Genomic DNA, 20,584 nt, shown 5'->3' with positions numbered 1-20,584 from the left:
CACACACACACACACAAACCTGTTAACACCAAAGAACAGTATTTTTAACACAACTCCTATTTTAGAATAGATGTATCCTAAATGTGGGTGTGCTTGTTTGTTGCAGCGAATCTGAAGCAGAGATACAAGATCTGCATTTGAAATTCCATAATCAGTTACATGACAACACCTTCATGTTCAACGTTTAAAGTTGTGACACTTATTTCACTTGACATATCAATATGAAAATCTGAAATCAAATCACCATTTTCAACATCAGTTAATATTTTTGTTTTGACAGGCTCAATGCCTTTAATGGCCAGTGATTCCCAGTGATTCGTATTCTTCCCTTTGTAAGAAGTATGCCACTCTCAAGCAGTTTGGCAGCTGTGTCTGGCCCAAAGAGGAGGCTGAACTCTTGAAGTATCTGCAGCAATTAAGAGAAACAAAGGGTCAAAGGAGCTGGGGCTAAAGACAAGAACATTTTCTGTGTCACAGTAACCTACATGTAAATACACATCTTCCTTATCATCCACTTTTACTTGTAGCGTAACTGAATTGACCCACACTCACACCACAACAATCTTTTGCAGGTATATAGCAGGAGATGGTGCGATTTCGCAAATGCAGAGACTCTAAAGAGTCGTTTATCTTACGAAACATAGACGATCTTTGGTCCAGTCTACTAACCTCTGCTGTACTGTAGCCGCTGTCGATTGATTCATACTTGACGTAGCCTAGTTTGAGACGTGGATGCGGTCTGCTAACCATGTAGTATTAACCATGTATTTTACCTGTGTATACATGGACAATGGATTTGATACACTATGCAACCTGACGCAATACATCTTCTTCATCCACGGTAATACATGATGATGGAATGAAATGAGACTGGCACTATACGTAGTTACCATTGGACATTTAGTTATAGTGCAGAGCAATTAGTTAAACCATAAATAGGTCTTTAACTTTATACTAGAACTAGCATATTCACTTTAGCTACGTCAAGTTAGCCAGAGGAGAAGACCGGACGGAATACGATTTTTCATTCAAGATAAAAGAAAATGTTCTTACTTTGGAAAACCAAGTAAGAACATTTTATACCGGGGTGTAGAGAGCAAACGGGATCATATTGTAGAAAAGAGTTACTCACCCTAGAACTCAGTTTCCCATGATCCACTACTCCCCTCCTTTCAGCTGCCACTTCACCTCACTGCCCAGCTGTGTATGATTACGACTTTAGTGTATGCCCAGTCTTTTCATAATCTTTTAGGCTTTTAAAAGTTGTTTAAAAGATTTTAAATAGGATCCTGTTTGATGCACTAAACTGGTGTTTAGATATATCAGCTGTACTCATTAATCAGCTTTGGCAGTTATAATAAGTATAATAATATAGCTGGTGTTATTTTGGTTAGTTTGTAATCTAAACAGTATCTTTGTAGGTAAGTGACAGTTTAACCTGATTCAATAGGCTATTAATAATTCCTCAGGTACCTGTAGTAATGTGCACTTGTAAATATTTGTGAATATTTGAATTTAATCTTGAATTTGATTGAGGTTGATTGTTGTGTTTATTCATTATTGTATTCAGTTTTCCTGATTTGTATTGCAGAACCACACAGACATATAGGCCTATACAACATCCATTTAAATAAACTTTGATGCATCGATCTGGACTGTGGTACATTTTTTATAGAACCTGACCGTTGTACCATGGTGGTTCAGTCTTCTGAACACAGAGAACCAACCCCTAAAACATATGTAGTGCTCAGTGGAATCATTGCATTAAATATGAAGTGAAACTAGCTGTTAAATAGATCCAAAACCTACTTTGTTGTAATATGGTATTTCTTGATGAAAAACTTGTTCATCAACAAGGGTTTTATTTTGAAAGCTCTGACCAGAAGTCATTTTTTAAAGAAGATTTTGGTCTGCTTGGCACTGGTAATATCTTACTGTAACTTCTTCCAAGTGATTCTAGCTTGATAATCATCATGGGCATCAAGGTAGCTGTAAGCTGCACCTTGTTATACATCTTGGTGGATGTTGCCGTCACCACTGTCCTGTACACACACGGATCACACTTCACTGTATTCAGAGAGGACGCCCTGAACTTTAACATCCTCCAGTCGGTCCTGGACCTGTGGGGAACCGTGCTGGTCCGAGCCTCCCTCCTGCTGGGAGCCTCCATAGGGGTGTCGTGGAACAAGGAGGACGGCCCGCGGAGGGTCACTGAACTATCCACCCTCATTCTCCTCATCTGCGTGACCATCATCACCTATGCCCTGGCCAAGCTGCTGATGCTGAGCGAGCTGCAGGCTCTGACCCAGCAGCCCTGGTTCCTGAGCCTGTTCTCCTGGACCTGCGCCTCCTCTCTGGGAGTCGTGCTGCTCTGGACGCTGCTGGGGAAGGAGCTCAACTCGGTGACCAACACCAGCAGCAGCAGTGGAGAAGAAGAAGGAGGAGGAGGAGGCTCTGAGGAGACTGAGAGGCTGGTGGAGACGGCCGGCGAGGAGGAGCGAGAGGTGGGGAAGAAGAGGAGGTCGAGCAGGAAGGGGAGCCAGGAGAAGGAGAGCAACTCAGGAGCCACGTTGGGACGCCTGCTGGCCTACTGCAGCAAAGACGGCGGGCTGCTGTTTGTAGCCTTCCTCTTCCTCCTCATCTCCGCTGTGTGTGAGTGTCCTTGACATGGCCATATAATGTAATTTAGTCTTGTTTATTACACATGATTGGAAGAGACCTGTGTAATAGGTCGTCACTCCCTTTGGCAATTATGCTTTGAAGCATTGATTCTCTAGGCTATGACTGTCTTACTCACACCAAATTACATTGACACTGTAGTCATTTAGCTGTTGCTCTTATCCAGAGCAATAGTGAGTGCAACAGTACAATAAACAGTACAACAAACTTAATCGCTAAACATTTCAAGGAACCTCAAAGAAGGAGATAAATGATCGGGTCTTGTTTTTCTAATAATATAACTTACTTATAACTTTGACCACAGACAATAAAAACTAAATCAATAGAATAAGAGCAAAGGACAGAGGTAAAAGGATTAAAGAGTGCAATTTATTGCATTTATGGGTGCAATGTTTTTCAGGATGTTACACATTAACTCAAGTCATAAGCTGGCAAGCAAAGTGTGGCCTGCAGATCCAGTTTGTCTCTAAAAAATGCCTTGCCCTCTGCTCAGTCTGTTTTGGTTTAATTTCATGAGTCATTTTGAGAAAAAATGTTTGTCTTACTGTCCAGGGATTTTAGTAAGCATTTTGAAACTTTTATGAAATTTTATGAAACTCATTACATTTTCAAATAATCCATTCCAATAGGATTATATTTGGCCCAAGGCGTTCTGTCCTCGTTAGATTTTAGCCCTTGTTCCTCCATGCTAAATCTATTTGGGCACCCCTACTCTTAATGTTCTGCTCTCTCACCTCCATAGGTGAAGCCTTTATACCTTACTACACTGGAAAGGCCATAGACGGCGTTATGGTTCACCAGAGCATGGAGTACTTCACTAAGCCCTTGGTCAAACTATCAGTGATGGCCTTAGCCAGGTGAGTATCTCCACAAAGTGGAGTTTCTGTAGGTGGCACTCTTTTGTTTGTCTGTTCAGCCATGGTGGCTATCACTGCTCATGGCAACTACCCAGTTAACTTAGATATTCAGAAACATAAAACGCATCACTTCGTGGATGATTTTTTTTTCCCAGGAAAGACCTACCAGACACCGGGTGTTTGGAACAGAAAATGTAAAAGCTTTCATGAACTGGCTATAGGTTGAATCACTATTGTGTTATATCGGTCAGTGATAGACAGCCGCAAAACAGACATTTATTTATATGAAAATGTGGCAAATTATTACTTAAATGTTATAAAAAGTGTTTTGCTCTCTCCTCAGTGCATTTGCAACGGGGGTGCGTGGAGGAGTCTTCACCCTGACGTTTGCCAGATTAAACCTTCGGCTCAGGAACCTTCTTTTCAGATCTCTGATGAGGAAGGAGATTGGCTTTTTCGATGCGAACCACACAGGTAATGTGTTAACAATATTCATCCATCCGTCCATCTGTCCATCAAGCCATTCACACCTGCATCAAATTATCCATCTAGCCGTCTTATAACAAAAGAGCTCTCATTATAATGTTAAACCATCGTGTCACCCTATAGGTGACATTATCTCCCGTCTGACCGCTGACACCACCCAGGTGAGTGACCTCATCTCCCAGAACGTCAACATCTTCCTGAAGAACTTTGTCAAGGGTGCCGGCTACTTCATCTTCATGTTAGGGATGTCCTGGAAGCTCACACTGGTGACCATCATGGGATTCCCTTTCATCGGCATCATTTCCAACATCTATGGCGAGTATTACAAGGTAATGCATATCTTAATTTGGGTTTGAGCAATACAGGTTTTTACCAATATCAGTATTTTTGGGTTGAAGCTGCTGAAAGTCAATATTTTGTGCAGATATTCAAATAATAATAATAAATATAGCTGCAAGCAGTGATGCAAGCAGTGGCCAAGCACAATCTGCAAATTGGCCAAAATGATATTACTGAAATCAATTGGAAGAATTTTAATACTGTTGTAGACTGCTTTAGACCACCAGTGGAATAGGAGTTAGCTGTAAAGATAGGTTTAGAATTCTGTTGTGCGACAATTTTTGCAAAAACAAAGCTAATGTTCTACTGGTTTGTCAAAAGAAGGGAATGAGGTACAACACAGCTATGGGAGATTGCGTCCTTGCAAAACCCACCTGAAGACCCCTTTAATCACGCCTGTTCTAATAGGCCGATGGGGATAGTGATGCAGGAGGCCCTGTCCCCTAGCTATATATACCGCGCCACCTTCCCCATCCCCTTCAATTTGATACTGTTCTTCACTGAGTCCGAAAAAAGGCTGCGAGGGGCTAACTGTTGTTGTACCTCATTCCTTCCCTCAGGGAACAGCGGTTATATACATAACCATATGTTCCCTTTCAGTCAGTTCACTCAGTACAACACAGCTATGGGAGATATGCACTCACGCCCAGAACAGCCCAAGCAAATCAAATGAGGGTGCCCTCACACAGTCAGACCAAAAGCTCAATAGAACCAGTAAAAAGAGCTCCCATCGGTGCCCATACCCCTTGACCCAGCAGAGAGGACACCATGTGCCATGGTCTGGGTTGAGACATCCAGTCGATAAAAAACCTCACAAAAGTGTGGGGAGCCGCACAAATGTCACCAATGGTGACACCCTTGAACAAGGCCCATGATGTTCCCATACCCCTTGTAGAATGAGCGCGTATGCCAGATGGCATAGCCTGCCCCTTGCTGCTGTATGCCAGAGAGATAGCCACCACAATTCAGTTGGAAAGGCGCTGCTTAGACAACGCTCTAACTCTCACTAGATTGGAAAAGCAAACAAACAGTTGCTCACATGACCGGATTGACTGCATTCGAGCAATATAGGTCCGCAAGGTGCGCACCAGACACAGTGCATGCATCCTCTGCTGCTCTGGAGATGCAAACAGAGCAGGAGAAAAAGGAGCCAACTAACCCTAACCCAAAGACCATGGAGCCATGAGACATTAGCGTCTTGGGCACATAAGAGGCCTTAGAGTGCATCTTGGCTTTACCATCAAGTGAAAACTGGATGCGTGAGGGGTTGAACCGACAACACATGGAGATCTTCACCGTGTTTAGCCAATGCTAGTGCCAAAAGAAGAGCTGTCTTATAGGATAGGATCTTTAAATCTACAGTCTCAATAGGTTCAGAATGAGCCCCACATAAGGCATGCAATACTAAAGGGAGGTTCCAAGGGGAGGAACCAGGGGCTTGGAAATCAGCCTGCGGTGGTAAACATCTTTGTGGGAAGTGTATGACCAGGTCATACAATAGTGGAGTAGGAGAGCCCCGAATCCACCAATTCCTGTATGAAGGACAAAATCCCCACAATAGTACATGGGAAAGGATTATATCCTTTACCTTGACACCACTTCTCAAAGCCCTCCATTTAAAAGCATACAGACCCCTATTAGATGGAGCCCTTGCACTCTGGATTGTGTCAGTCATATTCAATGATAGACCCTCCGCTATGAGGTTGGACCCCTCAGGGGCCAAGCCCATAAATCCCACATCTCAGGAAGTGGGTGGCAAACCTCCCCCTGTCCCTGGGAGAGTAAGTCTCTCCGTAGGGGGAGCTTCTCTACCACCTTGTGGTGGAGGCGCCATTCGCTCGCTTGGGGACCCTGGACAGCAGGTCCACCCCTGTGTTACGGACTCCGGGAAATGAGTTGCCCTGAGTGACAGGAAGTGGGTCCTGCTCCAAAGAAGTAGCAAGCTAATGACAACAGGGTAAGAAACTGGGTCCCCCCCTTGATGGATGCTACCACCACTAAATTGTCTGACCTCACCAATATGTAGTACTGGGCTGGGCCACCAGTAGCTGCCATTACCCAACAGTCCGGGTTGGGTATTGACAGGGGTCGTGGGTATCCTTTTTGGCTGTGGTATAACCGCAGGAGCACAGGCAGGGATGCAAACTGCTCCTACTGAAAGTCAACTTGTCCCTGGTCCGCATGGAAGCTACTTTACTCATCTCGCTGCCACGTCAGACTAAACTAGCGAGTAGAAGAATAGCTACAGTAGTTTGTTAGCTTGAGCTCGGAGGTAATTCATAATATTAAAACATATTTATGCTTATTTGTGTGGAATCTGATCAAAATGTTACAATAGAATCAATTCTGGTTAAGAGTCTATTCTGGTTAAAACACACCAAGGGTTAGACTGATATATCAGTGTATTTTTTAAATTGAAACTACACTAAACTAAATTGTTGGTTAATCTCCAGAAACTGACCAAAGCGGAGCAAACAGCCCTTGCAGAGGCCAACAAAGTTGCAGAGGAAACCATTTCAGCCATGAGGACGGTGCGGAGCTTTGCCAATGAGGATCGGGAGGCCGACTGCTACTACGCCAGGCTCATGGTCATGTTCCAGCTCAACAAAAAACAAGCCCTAGTCTATGCTTGCTACATGTGGTCCAGTTGTGTATGTATCAGTTGCCTCCACTAGAGGGACAAGACTGTACCCAGTGAAACCCAATTTGTTTTGCTAACATTCAGTTTATTTATCTTTATATAACTTGTAGCAGTTTGATACTACTTACTATGATGTTTACTATGAATTTCCATGGTAAAGATTGATGTCAGCCTAACAAGATGATTGGGTAAACTATTCTGCAATTAAAAAGGTGAGTAAATTGAGTTTAGGTGAATTTAGTCTCCACCACATCCCTGTATGTTGCAGTATGAACATGAATAGGATTTGTGTGTGTTTTCCAGATCTCAGAGCTTGTTCTTCAAGTCGCTATCCTCTACTATGGCGGTCACCTCATGGTCACTGGTCAGATGAGTGGTGGTACCTTTTTAGCTTTTATCATATATGAGCTGGAACTGGGAGACTGTCTTGAGGTATTTAACCTGTGTTGTTTTATTTTCTTTTTTTTTTATTGCACGACAAATCTCCCCCATTGGTATTACAGTTTAGGATCTGTATGATGGACGGTGATCACATTATCAGGCTATTTGTGAGAGTGAGAATGAGACTAATCCCCTTGGCCCATATCTTGCATGGTCCACCTTACAGAACATTTCATCTGTCTACACGGGCCTCATGCAGGGAGTGGGAGCTGCTGAGAAGGTTTTTGAGTACCTGGACAGGAAACCCAAACACCCAGCTGAGGGCAAAGAGGCCCCAGACACATGCACAGGCCTGGTTGAATTTAAGGACATCACATTTTCTTATCCGACACACCCTGAGACTGATATACTAAAGGTTTGTCGCAAGATAACTAATTGCCACTGTTTGAAGTTTGAGGAAAAAGCACCTCCTGAATTGACTGAATTGAAAGTGAGTTGACCCCTAACCTTCAACGGTAGCTCACTGCAAATGAACTCACGGTGTGTGTTGCAGGGAGTATCGTTCACTCTTCGGCCTGGAGAGGTGACGGCCCTGGTGGGGCCTTCAGGCAGTGGAAAGAGCTCCTGTGTGAGTCTCCTGGAGAACTTCTACCCCCCCAAGCAAGGCCAAGTGCTGCTGGATGGAAAGCCTGTTGACACCTACCAGCACGACTACCTCCACTCCAAGGTCAGGCTCACTTTGTTGGTATTTTCATGGAAGGAGTGTAAAGGTTAAACTACCACTACTACTACTGCTACTACTACTACTGCTACTGCTACTGTTGCTACTGCTGCTATTGCTACTACTACTAATATTAGTAGTAGTAGTAGTTGTAGCAGTATATACTACTGCCGCTACTACTGCTAATAATCTGTACTGCAGAAATACTTTTTGTATTTATTGAAATACTACGTAAATTCCAAATGAGCAATGGGTACCTACAGGGCCCTGTACAGAATATGATAAAAGTAATATTCAGTGAGCTTTCGAAAGGTGATTTCTGGAGACACTGACTTTGTTCACTAAGTTACCTCTAAAATGGGCATTTCTGCAGCCTGCATAGCATGGTAACATCACAGGAATTGGAGCTGAAATATTTCCAAAAATCCTGAGATAGTTTTCTCTACTTGCTAAAAACCTTACCATGGCAGCAAGTAACAACACAGAGCCAATGACTATGCTCACACTTGCAGATTACTGCAAGTAACATGCATATACAACGTTTGTAGGCAATGTCAAAGTTTGAATATATAGGTGCGTGCGGCATCAGGTAGCTGAACCCCAGGTCTTTCTCCTGAATGTGGAGCCGCATACTGTACAGCCAGCCATTTGTTCCCGTGTTTTTGCAGGTAGCTCTTGTGGGCCAGGAGCCTGTGCTGTTTGCCCGGACAGTTGAGGAGAACATCAGCTATGGCCTGACTGACGTCCCTATGGAGACTGTGGTGCAGGCTGCCACCAAGGCTAATGCTCACGATTTTATTACCACCCTCCCTAAAGGCTATGACACAGGTAAATATGAGGCCTTGTAGATCTGGTTGGAGAAAAAGATATTTTATTGCTAGTCTTTTTTTTAATTATTTCATAAGTCAACCAGTGTTATCGTAGTAAATAAAAAGGTGAGTAAACTAGGACCTCCAGTCGGTGATCACCATAAAGCAAACTACGAAAAGACAAAAATCTATTTTAGTTCCAGGAAAGCTAAGTTATGTTTTTTTCCCCTAAAAAGGACTTGTGTAGCTTACATCAGTTTGATACTTCATATTATTAGGGTTAGACTGATAGTCTGCTGATATATAGGGCTGATATTGAAAAATGTATTACAAATTGTATATCAGCCAGTCAGTGTCGTCTCCCTCTGATATGATGGATATGATGCAGTTTGATTGATTACATATTTATTGTATAATTGATCAATGCTACGCTGGTAGTTTATGGGGTGAGTCATGCAGTTCAATTCCTCCTCTTGTTGTTCCTCAGGTGTTGGAGAGAAGGGCACCCAGCTGTCAGAAGGGCAGAAACAAAGGGTGGCCATTGCAAGAGCTCTCATCCGCAACCCACGGGTCCTTATCCTGGACGAGGCCACCAGCGCCCTGGATGCAGAAAGTGAACACATTGTAAGTGAACTGCCTTATTTTAACATTTACCACTACCAGACAGATGTGATGTAACCATTGCTTGCTATTAGGGTGAGCAGCTACTTAGAAACCTGGCTTGAATGTTAAAAGAAAGGGAGCATCCATCAAAACAAACAAGGCTGGCAGGACTGTCTGCAGTAACCAAAGAGTAACTTGTTTTTGCCACAAGGTGTTGCTATTTAGTTTGATTAGTAATCAACAAAATGGACTGGACTCTTTGACAGCGGTGTGATATGATTACATGTGAAACAGCGGTCTGTTATTTAAGCAATATCACACAAGAAGGAGTGCTGTTGTACTGTATATTACTGTATTTATAATTGTATTTGCCACTTTCTGCCCCCGGCCCATGGCGTGCCGTGGGAAAAAACTTGAATTAAAATTAATGTGCTGAATGAGGCTGTGAAACCTGTACAAAAAAATATATAATTCCTAAATAACTTTTAACAACATTTAACAATATCTTGTATAACTTTAAGTAATAATCCACAACTTTTTTATATAAATATAGGGGGGTCCCTCTTTCCTGGGAAAAATCCATGTCCTTCACAGACAAGTGATGCGTTTTATGTTTTTACAGAAGCAACAGCAGCAGTTTGTTTGGAATAAATACAAGAAGGTAGAGGAAATCTAAGAAGCCACAGTCTACACTGAGTGTCTTTATTATTACAGTATGGTGGGCCAGAGCAACCCTGAGTGCAATACTTTGGGATATACTGTATGTGGGTTTGCATAATAACTGCAGTGTGTTTTTATCTCAGGTCCAGCAGGCTCTGAACAACATCATGTGGAAGCACACGGTGCTGGTGATCGCCCACCGGCTGAGCACAGTGGAGAAGGCCGACAACATCATAGTGATGGACGGGGGCCGCGTGGTGGAACAGGGGCCTCACAGCCAGCTGATGGCCGGCGGGGGCCTCTACTACAAGCTGGTGCAGAGGCAGGTGCTGGGCGTGGAGACGGGGGCCGAGGTCCTCGACCCCGCCCGAACCCCCGCCTGGAAGTCCGACGGGGGGAGCCAGCGGAGGAGAGGAAGCAGCAGCGCCAGCGAGTCTGAATGCAACGTCCGCTACTGAGAATGAACTGCAGTGCTTGATGTGAGGGGTTGGACCGATCAGAAGAGCACAGACCTCCGCCATGTCTGACAACACCCCGCAAGGAAGTTATGCACCTTTTGGTGATATACCACGCCCACCACCACACCCCCTTTTGGCCAATCGACATGAAAGGCTTTTTGAGATATCCTGCTAACAGACGGACGGACAGATGCGGTGAAAACATTGCCTCCTTGGCGGAGGTAATAAATATGTAATCAAACAAATTGCAGCATATCCATCATATCAGACGTGGATGACATGGCTATGCAAAATACAGGTTTTAATAAAATGTCAATATCAGCCACTAACTGATATATGGGTCCAACCCACCTTGAGATGAGGGTGTGTCAAAAAAGTTTTGACATCTCACTGTCACACCAAACAGAGAAATTAAACTGAGATTTTTTTATTGAAGCCTTCCTCAGGATTTCGTTTTACTTTTTATACTGAGTTCACTCAGCTGATGAAGCTTGAGTGAAAGGTGCTATTGGTGACTTTGTGGAAATACTTAGAGTTTGTTTTCAAGGCTGCTGAAATATGTTATTTGTTACCTCATGTGTAATGACTTGAACAACAGAAAGGTGCCTTTTTCTATTGAACTGAATGTACTGTGGAGAGCTATGATGTTTTCGCTTAAGTCTATAAAGAGGATAGATCAACTAATAGCACTACAGTTACATATATGTAATGCACTGTAATTGGAAAAATATGCTCAATGCTTAAAGTGAAAACATATACAGACGGGTGACAAATTAAAGGAAAAACCAACAAAGTCTCTTAGTAAAGTGTTGGGCCACCATGAGCCGCCAGAACAGCTTCAATGTGCATTGGCATAGATTCTACAAGTCTCTGGAACTCTACTAGAGGGATGGAACACCATTCTTCCAAAATATTTTCCCTCATTTGGTGTTTAGATGACGGTGGTGGAGAGCGCCGTCTAACATTTCAGTCCAAGAACTCCCATAGGTGTTCAATTGGGTTGAGATCTGGTGACTGCGAAGGCCATAGCATATGATTCACATCATTTTCATATAATAACATTTATTGTAGCATAATGCCATTTTGCATTAACATGTTTGAGATGTGTCATATTGCAATCATATTTTTTACAAGAAAAACTGAGATACTGCCAAAATTTTGCAATGTGGCCTAATAAAATAAAATAATAATGTTTAAACATCATTTTTGGAAAACAAGTTTGCTGTGTGTATTATTAATGGAAAAGTTATGGTTTATTCAGTCAAAACTACAATGAAACAACATCAAAGGGCAATTGCTAAAGGGACTAGGGCTAAAGGGATTAGAGCTACTGTTTTCTGTCACAGTAACCTAAATTTAGAAACACATCTACTAATTTTTTTAATATTTTAAATCACATCCATTACAGAGGACAGATTTTGTGGCTCTCCATAAGCATCAGAAACTGGACCAAGGTAAACTGAGAAATTGTGGAGCCATTCACCGTGAGAAGAGTAATCTGGCCTTACTTTCTTTGTGCATTCTATTTTGTAATTTCCAAATTTTCCACTTAAAAGAATTTAGTGAATCTATTGAAGTGCTTTTTGATGCTTGATCTAAAATCTACACAAAGTACTTTTTTCTATTACAGTAAAGTGGAGTGGCAATTAAAAAAAAGATAAATGTGAAAGTATTTAAGTCCAAAAGGTTTCACCTCCTTACAACATATTTTATTCACAGGCAAATAATTATTACTCCAGTGCTCACCAGAATTACTTAGATCAACTCTTTTATTGATTGGCTTCATAATAATTGTAGGCCATAAAAACCAAGGAGCAAACGACATGTTTCACATATCGTTGCTTGGTCAGTTTCGCTCTGTATTCCTCCTGCCATGTTGGCACCCAGGAGATCAGGGTAACTTCTACATGTATATTATTCATACTTCATCTTAACATTGTAGTCAGAATTTTTGAATACATTTCTCATAACAAAATTTCTCTAATTTTGATTTTATTCCGTGCTAGTAAATCTTAAACAGTCCCATACATACATCTTAATGGGTTGTTAAGTTGCAGGGTGTATTCTGCTTCAGGTAGGGAGAGAATGAAGTTATATCTTATTTTATTAACAATAATGCAAATTTGGCTTTAGCTGATGGCAGCTCCTCTCCAAATATGGTAATGGTGTTTGAAATATCACCAGGTGTCTCTTTCCCATGTTGAATGTTGACTTACAAATAAGCTCTAAGGCTCATTTGGTAAAGGTCAGAGGTCAAAGAGGTTAGCATGATGGACGAAAAACCTATTGTGTCTCCTCATAGGTTACATAAAGTCCTTGTGACAACACTGGGCTGTTTAAATAGTTATAGAGCTTGTGTCTTATATAGACCAACACTGGTACAATCCATACACATAGGTGATTATCATGTGAGTTGTCGTGGCCGAGTGGTTAAGGCGATGGACTAGAAATCCATTGGGGTTTCCCCGCGCAGGTTCGAATCCTGCCGACAACGTGACGGAGTTTTGATAAAATAACAATGGAATGTTTGGAGAGTGGGGAGGACTGCTAACCATAGAAAACACTGCCATGTTGGAGCTGACAACAGCTGTCCCTGGAAAAAGACAAGAAAATGTCCAATTACTGTGCACTTGAGAATTCACTTTGGCAGGACAGGTGGTTTGTGAGGTGAATAAGTACACACAGACCAAATTAATTACAAGTTTATTTGAATGTGATCTCAGCTCTGTGGGTTTCCAGTTGATCAGCTGCTCTGATCTCTTCCATAGAGAATACAGTAATGTTCGTGGCCTGCCAAGCAGTTGACCATGACTCGGTTCCTGACTAGTGCTGTACTTCATACAGATCAGATCACACTGAAGCACTGCTGCAGGAAATCTGACAGCACTTAGTAAATCTTGTGCTTGGATTTGTCTCAGTGACAGTGGTGCAGAGAAATATTAACATAGTCACACAAGTATATAGTGACACACACTGTACAGGGACAACAAGACCTTACATAGCTAGGTGCTACTGAACTACTTGGCATACAGTATGTTTGCAGCTGTGAACCCACATAAACTCTGTTGTCTGCCTTTAGGCTGACATAAATCTGTATGACATAAATTCATAGTATGGATTATAGTATGTAGTAGCAAAATGATCAAAATGATGTAAGTTGTATAAGGATAAGGTCTTTTTAAGGGGGGCAAGTATAAATTCATGTTTTTTCTGAATATATCATTTATTTTTCTTTATACTGGTGGTTATTTGCCTTGTGATGATCACTGACTGGAGGTCATAGTTTGCTCACCTTTTCATTTACCACTACATCACTGAGTAATGACACAGTGCCAGTTCTCAATGGTGATTGGCCACTACATGCCTCCTATTCTCACCCAGACAAGCCTGTCCGTTCAGTTGTGTAGACTCTAGAGGAAAGCTCGTTCTTTTGTTGGATCTATTGTTCCAGTGCGTTGATAGTTGTGTGATTGTCCAAATTATACTTTGGAAGGGTGAGAAAGATCAGGCAGGAAGACGAGACAGTCTTTCCTCCTCCAACATGGTGGCGTGTTCCTCATAGGAAAGGAAAGGAGGAGGTAATGGAGGGAAGGAAAGGAGCCGATAGTGGAGGGAAGGAGGAGAGATTTCAGAGAAGTCTCCTTGGTTTTAGTGAATGAACCTTGACCTGCAGTGAGTCAGTGGTAGTCAGACAGTTCTGTTTACCTGCTGCTGTTTCTGTCAGACTGGTTAATGCAGCTTTCATCAGGGAAAGAGGAGGTGCCAACTTTGACCCTAAAGAAAATTAAAATATGAAATGATAATGTTTAGGCAAAACATTGTGATGGTATGATTCGTTGTTCACCAAGTGTAGCTAATGTGTTCCTGATGTGTCCAGCAGGGGGATGTAGCTCAGTGGTAGAGCGCATGCTTTGCATGTATGAGGCCCCGGGTTCAATCCCCGGCATCTCCAAGAGGTTTTGTGTTGAAGAAGACAAGTCCTGTAGGAGACCAAACAAGTACAGCTACCTTGTTGACATGCAGCCTAGTGACTGGTAATCTGCTGATACAACACTGTACAGTACATTAGAGGAGTTTGTACTCTGGACAAAGTAAACTGACCCTGTAACCCAATTATACACAGCAAGTGATTTCTACATAGTCTAATTTTAAGGCCGATATTTCTCTCTCTTCTCCATGTTTTCCATTCTCTATAGAGGCCTGTTACAGAAGGTTTGATAATTTTGTATTATGATAAATTCTACTCTGCATGTGACCTTGAACAAAGCAAACAAAGATAAACACAGAGCCCTAACCCCAAATTTAGCATTTTCTTTTTCAAGCAAAGACAAAAAAAACAAAAAAACTAAAGCCCTCAGAAGTGTTTATTTTGTTTGGACGTGTGAGGATCTTTGGGTTTTGAAAAGATGCCTCTTCCTCTGTCATCCTCCCTGTGTTTTCTTTATGTTCCAGTGCAGACCGGTCTAGAGTGAACCATCAGCTCTCTGTCAGTGTGAAGAACAGAATGGCAGCAGTCATACTGGGAGAACTGGGAGAGCACTAAGACTATTCTACTGAACTCTCAAATACACAGTACGGCTATGGGGACTCCATTAGCCCCCAACTACGCTAATCTATTCATGGGCAAATGTGAACTAGATTATATTTATGAAAATAACCCGTATAGAAGTTCTATCAAATATTGGACAAGATATATTGATGATTGTTTTATGATATGGAATGATTCAGAGACTAAATTGTGGGAATTTATAAATTATATCAACTCTAAATGAACATCTATATCTTTTACAGTTGAGAAGAGCCCAGAAGCTATTAATTTCTTGGATGTCCTAGTCTCAAAGAAAGGCAATTCAATGCTCAGTACCACTGTATATAGAAAACCTGCTGCCAAAAACACTGTTCTGTCAGCTAACAGCTACCACCCACTGCCATTAAAGAAGGGGCTACCTGTTAGACAACTGCATAGACTTCATCGTATGTGACACAGAAGAAGAATACATCAGTCAGAGTCTCTGACTGAATGCTTCCACACTCAGAATCCTCCTCTATTCACCTATAAAAGAGCAAGGAATTTGGCTGACATGCTAGTAAGGCCCTCTAAAAATATGACTTGGGGAACATAAATCCTCTAAATAAACTTTGTTCTGTGTCACCAGGGCCTCAATGAGGACTTAGACCTTACTTCATTCCTGTAGACCTTTGTGCATGTACTTTGTCATTGTATGTGGAACCTGTAGATAGTCCTATAGAGTCATGATGGCCCTGCCTGATGTTTTCTATAATGGCTGCTTGCGGATTCCAATGTACCAACATGTCTTATCATCTCTATGATGTACATATATATATAGCATATGTATATATATATATATGATGTAAATATATACACATAACCTGAATGTATTTGTGTCTATGAGTGATCTCACAGATTTATGAACGGCCCTGCCTGATATCCTCTGCTGTGTCTATGACAACCTATCTCCTCAAGTGATCACTGCTCACAGATTGGCCAGCAGGTCTAACTGAATGCAGCTGGGCCTATCTGTATAAAAGATGGTGGGCTGTTACTAAGATTGAGCCTGCACACTGAAGAAGGCACTAGCCGAAACGTCTGTGCATGATTTCCCTTCCGCATTTATAAAAATTAAAAAAAAGAATATAATAAGAACATAAAAGGTCTTGGAAAACATATTTCTTCTTTGAGTGTGAACCACTTTCTCCACTGAAGATCCAGACTCCAGAAAGAAATGGTTCATCATGATAACACTCAGCTATATGTTGAAGTTGACTGCAGTGTGAGTTGTCGTGGCCGAGTGGTTAAGGCGATGGACTAGAAATCCATTGGGGTTTCCCCGCGCAGGTTCAAATCCTGCTGACAACGCTTGACTGTTTGCATTAATAATGCTGTATGATGGAATGTTTAGTGATTGGTTACCAGTGATAACTATAGGAAACGCTCCATGTTGGGAGGACTGACAATAAAATAGGACACAGTGACTTTGAAACCTATTCCCCCCCGAATGAAAAAACTGTTCCTCCGCACTTTGTGAAACACATCAAGCTTAACATCAGCAGGTTAATGCCAAGTTTGTTTCTCCTATCCATCTCCTATATGCTGACTCCCCAGGGTGGTCATGAGATAATTTGGTGGGGTCGCAAGATGATTTATGGAATAGCAAACAAACATATTTCTACTATCATTGCGTCTACTTTTTCCATTTTTTCTCAAATTTTTGCTTTATTTCTTGTGAAATACTGATTTTTTTTTTGCCTCCTCTGACAACTAATCAAATGAAAGAACCTGGAAAGGGAAAATCATGAACAATTCATCATATGCAGCCTGTGACTGGGGGGTGCAGGTAGGCATCGCCTCATTTTAAGGGCTCACGAGGTTCAGAACCACCGCTCTACAACACATTCAAGGTGCATGACTGCCAGTGGGTGAAGTGAGGTGGAAGAGATTTAAATGTAGTCCTGCTTCACTGACTATCAGTGGTCACACTACATTTTACACTTTAATATCAAGTGACAATAAAGTGTCACTAAAGAGTCTTCTGAGTTTGAAGTGATACTCATAATTGTGTGAAAAGTAATCTATAGATATTCAATGTCTGGGTAAAGGTTCATCTTAGGGTTAATGTTAGAAACAGGGTCAGGTTGGGTTGGGTTAGGCTCAGGCTCAGGTCAGCTTAGAGACAGTGACACATTGATGAACATCTTTGTGTCACCTGATAGTCAGTTGAGTAACATCACACTATCCAAATAAAGTGTTGCCTTGATCATTTTTCAAACAGGTCATGTCAGAGCATCCACACAGTGACATAAGTTTCATCAAATAAATGAAAAAACACACAAACAATTTGCATAAGTTAAAGAGGGCTTTATTAAAGAATATTTAACTACAATAACACATATTACAACACAAACACGCATATACATCTTATACTGATATTATACTGATTGTTTATGTTTTACTTATTGTTATTATTTTTATGTTTTTATTATCTTATTTTTATTTTTTTATAACATTTTGATCATTATTATTATTGTTGCAATATGATTCACCCGTCAACTATGTTACACCAAACAAACTATTTACAAATGTACACTGACACCCCCCTGGGCTGACAGGCCGCCAGACGCTGCACCATGTGGCCCTGGGCCCAGGTGCAAGACGCTACCTGAGGCCCTGCTGGCCCTGCCAGACGCTAAGGCCAGCTTTCAGGGTGAAGGGTCACTCAACCCCCCGCAAGACGCTGAGGGGTCCAAAAAAAAAGGGCTGAAGGAAATCCTGCTGGTTTTTTTTACTATATTATTATTATTGTTATAAGTAATATTATTTTATGTTTATTTAGTTATATATTCTTAGTTATATATTTAATGATATACTTACCCCATATTCCTAATTTACTGATTTTTTTTTTCCTAATGTAATATTCTATTTTTATATGCTTATTTCTATTTGGCTTTTATTAACCATTAACCTGTTGCACCTACTCTTGCTGCCAAAGACCTAATTTCCCCATGGGCATCAATAAAGTTGAATCTTTCAATTTAAGTTAATTTAATTTAATTTAAATAAAAAGTCCACAAATGAGTTATCCTAACTGCTTTGGGTTTAATTTTGCTTTTTTTTTTTTTTTTTACACATTCACAAATTTTGATTTAGTAGCCAAATATTTGTGGAAACATTATGGGGGTTAAATTTGATCCATACTTTACTGTACTATTTAATATAAAACTATAAGGTTAAACAAGATGGCCAAAGTCTACTTTAGCGCCTGGCCCTCTTGCTGCAAGGCTGAGAACATTTAGGTTCATCACTAACATCTATGTCTATGTGGGGCACCTGCTGTCCTCCCACACCAAAGGATACCGCCTCCCACAGCCGCTGCTTGATCCTGCGACCCAGCTGCAGGCTGTAGGGGCGAGACCGGCCAGAGGAGAAGTGCAGCATGGGATCCACCACCGAGTGGTAAAGCCGCCGGTACTCTGCTACGCTGCGGCCGTGGATCATCAGGGGCTCGTCGCTGGTCTCTGAGCCACCGGCCGGGCAAGTCTCCTGTTGAGAACCACTGGCTTACAGAGACATTTCCCAACCAGATTTCAACACTCTTACACTGAAACCTCCTGTTACCCAGAGAAAATCTGTGTGTATGATGTATGTTTTTACATTCATCACTATGAAATCACGTGTGAAAAATGATATGACATGACATGACATGACATGATATGACATGACATTAGCCCTAAACCTAACCCTAACCTCTTCCAGCTGTGGGAAGGACTGAGCAGATCTGGAGTCAGCCAGCCTGGAGACCAGGGGCGCAGCAGAGATCTGGGAGATCTGTTCCCCACTTTAATAATAATAATAATGAACTATATTTATAAAGCCCAGTCAGAGTCTACACAGTGCTGTCAAAAATAAAAATCAAAACAAAATAGAAAAGTAAAAGAAAAAGTGAGTTTTGAAGATGAGGCAGACTCAGCTAACCTGGTCTGCTGGTCCTCAGCTGGTCCTGAGCGAGGGGAAGCCTGCTGCGGGCCAGAGGAGCCGACAGGAGCGGCTGGAGAGGAGTGCAGGGCCTCGCTCTCCTGAGAGCAACAGCAACACAAACAATGACAACAACTCTACTGCATTTCTACATGTTTTTATTACCTTTCCAGGTAGCACCACTTTTCCCTCACAATACAAGGCATGGCAAAGCAGACTTAACAAGATGTACAACTGAGAATACACCCCTTTTTCATATTCAGTAGGTATATACAGACAGACTAATTACAAAGTTTTAAATAAATGAAAATAACTCAAAATAAATTAAAGACAATTACAAGTGTATAGTAAAATATCCATTTAGAGAGGTCAGGTCATGTAATATGACACAGGACAGTGCAGTTGTCTTGTATATGACAGTATCTACAGCATCATGTTTTGTGTGTGACGGTAAAAAGAGCTGAACCTCCTTCCTGGCTCGGCAGCGCCTCCCTCTGGTCAGCTTGCTGTGGCTCCTCCAGTAGCTGTGGTCCAGCAGGTGTCTGGGCACAACATGGCGGCTGCTGCTCGTCTGGAACAACACAGCAGGCTGCTCATTAGTGACATAACCGGCAGGAATTTTCACACAGCTTCCTGACACCTCATGGAGCAATTTGAAAACAAACAGCCGATATCAATTTGAAAATAAACCTTTTTTAACCCCCCCAAAATTGACCTAAAAATGTCTCTCTGCCTCACCTGCTCCATGAGAAAAGGTCGAGAAGAGCAACTGATAGAGTAAAGTTGAGGAAAATGTAGAGAAACGTCGAACAAAATCGTCGAAACGTCGAAAAAGTCGTCGAAAAAGTCGTGGAAGAGCTGTGAATTTGCCGTCGGTTTGCTTCTGTGTCTCAGAGCAGAATGACTGACGTCTGGACGGTTGCCAGGGTTTCCAGAACTTTGATGATGTTCCACATTTACTTCTAAACATGTAATAGGAAGTAGGTAATGGCGGATCAACTTAATGGATGGAAAAATAAGCCTATTTATTGCCAAATATGAATGTAGCCTACTTGTCATTCCCTTATCAATTAATTTAGTAATCAGGCTACAGGCTAGATGATTCATTTAGATCGAATTGCGTAGGCTAATTAATCCATCTTATTTTTATTTTCACCAAACCAACATAACTTTAACTTCTATAACTAAACAGCTGTTAGAAGTGTAACACACTGTCAGTTTGCTCCATACTCAGTTTTAAAGTTAGTAGGCTATGCTTCATATTCAGAGAACAGATTTTCTCTAGGAGGCCTCGGCTACTTCTTAACAAAGTGGAGGAATGGTTATAAGCTTTGTGAACTGTAGACTCATAATAAATTGTAGGCCTATCTTTTATAAGAAATACAACTCCTCGATTCATTGCACGTGAGGCTGCGTCTTCCCTCATAGTTTAATGAGCCGACTGGCAATTAAAGAAAGG

General features: G+C 41.7%; 1 protein-coding gene and 3 non-coding genes across 4 annotated transcripts in view; all 4 read left to right on the top strand.

Moving 5' to 3' along the window:
- The first annotated feature begins 1,973 nt into the window (after positions 1-1,973).
- The window catches only part of LOC139657931 (uncharacterized), a 31,887-nt gene continuing 13,276 nt past the window's right edge, over positions 1,974-20,584 (top strand). Inside the window, exons 1-11 of the mRNA XM_071535925.1 lie at positions 1,974-2,652; positions 3,422-3,536; positions 3,880-4,010; positions 4,146-4,351; positions 6,815-7,012; positions 7,306-7,434; positions 7,610-7,798; positions 7,937-8,110; positions 8,773-8,932; positions 9,401-9,537; positions 10,320-10,617. Coding sequence (XP_071392026.1) covers positions 1,974-2,652; positions 3,422-3,536; positions 3,880-4,010; positions 4,146-4,351; positions 6,815-7,012; positions 7,306-7,434; positions 7,610-7,798; positions 7,937-8,110; positions 8,773-8,932; positions 9,401-9,537; positions 10,320-10,617 — 2,416 coding nt within the window. The remainder of the gene's footprint in view (positions 2,653-3,421; positions 3,537-3,879; positions 4,011-4,145; positions 4,352-6,814; positions 7,013-7,305; positions 7,435-7,609; positions 7,799-7,936; positions 8,111-8,772; positions 8,933-9,400; positions 9,538-10,319; positions 10,618-20,584) is intronic.
- trnas-aga (transfer RNA serine (anticodon AGA)) lies at positions 13,047-13,128 on the top strand. Its single transcript has one exon. It is a non-coding gene; the product is annotated as a tRNA-Ser (tRNA).
- trnaa-ugc (transfer RNA alanine (anticodon UGC)) lies at positions 14,515-14,586 on the top strand. Its single transcript has one exon. It is a non-coding gene; the product is annotated as a tRNA-Ala (tRNA).
- On the top strand, positions 16,431-16,512 carry trnas-aga (transfer RNA serine (anticodon AGA)). The gene has a single exon. It is a non-coding gene; the product is annotated as a tRNA-Ser (tRNA).

The sequence above is a fragment of the Centroberyx affinis genome, unplaced genomic scaffold (assembly GCF_046629955.1).
Source record: "Centroberyx affinis isolate AG114_WGS23_722 - 3 ecotype Tasmania unplaced genomic scaffold, CSIRO-AGI_Caff_v1 ptg000182l_1, whole genome shotgun sequence".
Taxonomy (NCBI): domain Eukaryota; kingdom Metazoa; phylum Chordata; class Actinopteri; order Beryciformes; family Berycidae; genus Centroberyx; species Centroberyx affinis.
Note: the sequence above shows the minus strand (reverse complement) of the source record. Positions and strands in the feature narration are given on the sequence as shown.